At 40.3% G+C, this 4,169-nt stretch overlaps 1 protein-coding gene across 1 annotated transcript; it reads left to right on the plus strand.

Moving 5' to 3' along the window:
• Positions 1-528: 528 nt before the first annotated feature.
• htatip2 (HIV-1 Tat interactive protein 2) lies at positions 529-4,169 on the plus strand. The gene is made up of 7 exons (XM_063481213.1): positions 529-565; positions 670-893; positions 1,244-1,433; positions 1,520-1,627; positions 2,131-2,268; positions 2,348-2,409; positions 3,239-4,169. The coding sequence occupies exons 2-7, from the start codon at positions 769-771 to the stop codon at positions 3,453-3,455; spliced, it is 840 nt and encodes a 279-aa protein (XP_063337283.1). The 5' UTR covers positions 529-565; positions 670-768; the 3' UTR covers positions 3,456-4,169.

Genomic DNA, 4,169 nt, shown 5'->3' on the forward strand with positions numbered 1-4,169 from the left:
GGGAAGAAGGCATGTCGGCAGAGGCAGGGTGTTGCTTTGGGCAATGTTCTGCTGGGATACCTTGGGTACTGCCATCCATGTGGATGTACTTTGACACGTTGCATCTACCTAAGTCCTGCAGGGCATCTACACCCTTTCATGGAAGTGATATTCCTGCCCTTGGCTGTGGCCTCTTTCAGTAGGATACTTCCCTCTGCTACACAGCAAAAATATGATGCTGATGCGATTAACATCAGCATCAGCTAATTAACATTAGTTTACCAAGAGCTTGAAAACGTTGAATTTCACACCCTTAAACAGTACACCTCCAGTTTCTCCAGCATAAACCGCTTTACTGTGCGGGGCAATGCAAAGACACACTTACGCCGAGCCACGTTTGTCGCAAAACCAACAACAAAAACAAACAAACAAACAAACAAACACACACACACACACACACACACACATTCATGGGTTAGGGTTAGATGAAGATTGTGCACAAACTAACAGCTGGATGCATTACAAACCTCTAGAGCGCATGCGCTGTCCGTGGAGCGGAGCGAGGCGTGTTTATAGCATCCCTTTGGTTTGCTTATATATCATGCTACAGTTTAATACAAACATAAAGTTAGCAGTCTGCTGTGAGTTGGTTTCGTGTATTAACCTGCCAGCGGCACGCTGTCGTTTCAGATTTCTTCCTCGGCCTATCAACGAAGCAGGAAGACAGCCGTTTGTGTAAATATGAAGCAACCAGGAAGTGTTGCAGCACTTTAATCGTTGCTATCAGCGATGCCTGTTATTAAACTGCTGTGCACCACCCTGGGGAAGACGTTAGGATTTTTCACTGTCCTGGTTGTTTTCATCGCAGCGACCTTAAATTATTTCGAAGATTCCGAAACGGTTAAATACACGAGGTAATGACACGCACTCGTCTTTGTTAACGTTATCGAATTTATACTCAAAACCGAGCTGTACTTAGTAACATACATGCTAAATATGCCACTGTCAGATCGGTCAAGCCAGACTCCATTCACGAATACATGAATTTAAAGTGATCTTTCCTCTTGGTAGTCGCAGTCCCCTTAACACCGATTTCTGAATTTAGCACAAATAATCATAACTGGTAGTCACTATTAACCAGTATTTAATACTTTGTTTCACCCTCGATTATAGCTGCCCACCGAGGTGCTAAACGGTACTGTTCAGATTTACATGTGCATTAAACGCGTGATATTTACATGACAGGGCTGTCTGTTGTTAACAGTATGGCTGAGGACATCAAGACCCTAGAGGAAAACTTCAGGCAGCAGAACAAAAGCTGTTTCATCCTAGGCGCTTCAGGGGAAACTGGCAAGGTGTTGCTTCAAGAGCTGCTGGAGCATAATATCTTCTCTAAGATTACTCTTATTGGAAGGAGGCAGCTCACCTTTGAGGGCAAAACTTATGAAAACCTGGTTAGTGGGCTGATCAGTTGACCAAACCTGCAATAATAAGGCCCGTAAATTTTTTTTTTCTTAAGCACTGTTTTCTGTGGCCCCAGGTCCAAGAGGTGGTCGACTTTGAGAAGCTTGATGATTATGCTGCTGCCTTCCAGGGCCATGATGTTGGATACTGCTGTCTGGGAACAACCAGAGCTAAAGCAGGAGCTGTGAGTGGTCTCAATCCAGCACGGGAACTTGACAACCAAATGATAAGATTTTACTGTTTCACTGTGGCTGTTGGCCATAGCCAAACCTTAGTTTGTGAACAGTAACTATGACTCAGCAGTAACAATAACTGAGCCGTTTCACCCACATTAATTTGGCTAACATTTCCATTAACACAGCTAATAAATTGACAAGGCTCATGGGCTACTTTTATAGACACTGGCTTATTTTGTAATATCTTTTATGCCACTAAGTTATAAAACATTGCTTTGAGGTAATTTAGAAGCGGCAATGTTATTACATATCATGTCTCTCAGAGCACTTCTAAATCATGGAGGTATTATTTGGCTACAATGACTTATTTAAGCGCTCCTAATGAAAAATATTGACCCATATTATACATATGGAAATGATATACATCAGTTACAATCACCAAAATTAAAATGTAAAAAATGTTGGTCTTTTTTGGGGTTCCTATTTCATTAACTGCATTCTTCTGTTTCAGGAAGGATTCATCAGAGTTGATCATGACTATGTTCTAAAATCAGCTGAGGTCGCCAAGGCTGGAGGCTGCGCACAGTTCCACCTGGAGTCTTCCAGGGGAGCAGATAAAAAAAGCGGCTTCCTTTACCTCAAAGTCAAAGTATGTTATTGACTTAACATCCTGAAATTTCCTTAGCTAAACTTTCTTGGAGTCCTAAAATTAATGACTGTTCTTCCAGGGACAAGTAGAGGCAGACATCGAGGCCCTTGGTTTTGACAGATTCGCCATTTACAGACCAGGGTGAGTGATCTCAATTAGAGCCTCTTTTCAAAAAGAGCCAAGACGCTGTGTAAAAAATGTAAACAGGAGCAGGATGGAGTGCTTTTTAAACCATAAATTTATTTGAAAATGGCACATAGCCCCCCAAAATTAGACGAGTCATCACAAAACAAACCCTCTTTCTTAGAAACTAGATTGTACTGGCTGTTACAGAGCCTGTAAATATACACTCACAAGCCACTTTATTAGGTACATTTAACTGAGGACGAAAGGTGAATTGAGTATGAACATGTCTGTTTGTACAAACTCATCTGAGTATTTCAGAAACTGAGGCCTTAGTTCACACAAGCTCACCAAAGCTGGATAATGGAAGATAGGAAAATGAGTCTTTATTTCTACTGTGACATTTTTCATCGCATAAACAAGATGAAATCATGGACCCTTCCTGCCTTGTATTAAAAAATAATAACTAAAGGTCTAAAGGCCAAAGCAGGTATAACCAGGTATCAGCGAGGTATACCTAGTAAATAGGCTGCTGCAAATTACATGAATTGAAGGGATGAGGAACACCTACCTAGAAAATATACAGGGCTGTGGCTGCATAGAGTTGATTAGAACAATAAAAAAGTAAAATCTGGGATGATCATTCTCTAAAAGAAGAGTCATGTGTGACTTCTGCTAATGTGGCAACAACTTAGGGAAACTCACAATGAACATGACACAGTGTGATTTTTCTGTAATTAAACTCTTGTAAATTCATTCTTCTGAAGTTGAAGTGGCATTTCATCAGTCAGTGTGATCTAACAAATTACAATCTCTCAGTCTCACCTTTTGTACTTCTCCTCCTCAGGGTTTTGTTGGTGGATAGGCAGGAGAGTCGTCCCGCTGAGTGGATGGCGAGGAAGTTCTTTAGCGCCGTGTCTGCTGTGGGATTTAGATCCATGTCTGTCCCAATCCAAGAGGTGGCCAAAGCAATGGTGTCAAACACTGTGCTTCAACCTGAGCAGAAGACGGAGATCCTGGAGAATAAAGACATTGCCACTCTGGGGAAAAGTGCAGGGAAATAAGAGAGCAGGAAATTTACAGGGGTGGGAAAAAACATGTTCAGTTTGCACTCAAACTTTCAGAGAGACATGTAAACCTTTACATTTGACAGGAGACACCTGTGATGCTGTGAATAACCTAAGTGGGTGGTTATCTATAATTCATCTGTATCTACATGTTTAAAAAAATATTTGGGGTGTCTCTATATTTTCAAGTCCTATAAACTTGTAAGAAATTGAAGCCAAGTAACTTTCCAAAAGTATAAAAAATTCAAAGGTGTGCATGAGAAGTTGCTTAAAGATAAATATTAACTTTAGTTTCTTTTTTATTTAAGGAAATGTCATCATATTTCAGGGTTATTATATCCTTGAATGCCCATCAAACCAACATCATGGCGCTTTGCAGTTGTCAGAAATCCAAAGGTTTTTGTCTTTAAAGACGTAAAAAAGATAAAGTAGTAGTGCCAGGCCTTTCAGTCTTCATCATTTGTGCTCCAACATATTAACCACTGCCTTAAAGTAAACGTTTACTGAACACTAGATTGAGATAATGACGTTTAACCTGTTCATTAAATTATAATACAAGTGTAACTATGTGTGTTTAATTCAGGGAAATGTTTCCATATCTGCAGGATGAATGTATGGATCAATGTAAAGATATCTTGTGTGCATAGCTTTTACTTTGCACACACCAAGATCCCAATGTGTGATGCATGTATTACAATTTCTGTACTGGAG

This window comes from Pelmatolapia mariae, linkage group LG1, assembly GCF_036321145.2.
Source record: "Pelmatolapia mariae isolate MD_Pm_ZW linkage group LG1, Pm_UMD_F_2, whole genome shotgun sequence".
Taxonomy (NCBI): domain Eukaryota; kingdom Metazoa; phylum Chordata; class Actinopteri; order Cichliformes; family Cichlidae; genus Pelmatolapia; species Pelmatolapia mariae.

What these genes read in the sequence shown, in the direction of transcription:
- htatip2 (XM_063481213.1), top strand. Translation starts at nt 769, where the DNA reads ATGCCTGTTATTAAACTGCTGTGCACCACCCTGGGGAAGACGTTAGGA. An exon ending in TCCTTTACCTCAAAGTCAAA is followed by an intron (nt 2,269 to 2,347) that starts GTATGTTATTGA and finishes CTGTTCTTCCAG; the next exon opens with GGACAAGTAGAGGCAGACAT. An exon ending in TTCGCCATTTACAGACCAGG is followed by an intron (nt 2,410 to 3,238) that starts GTGAGTGATCTC and finishes TCTCCTCCTCAG; the next exon opens with GGTTTTGTTGGTGGATAGGC.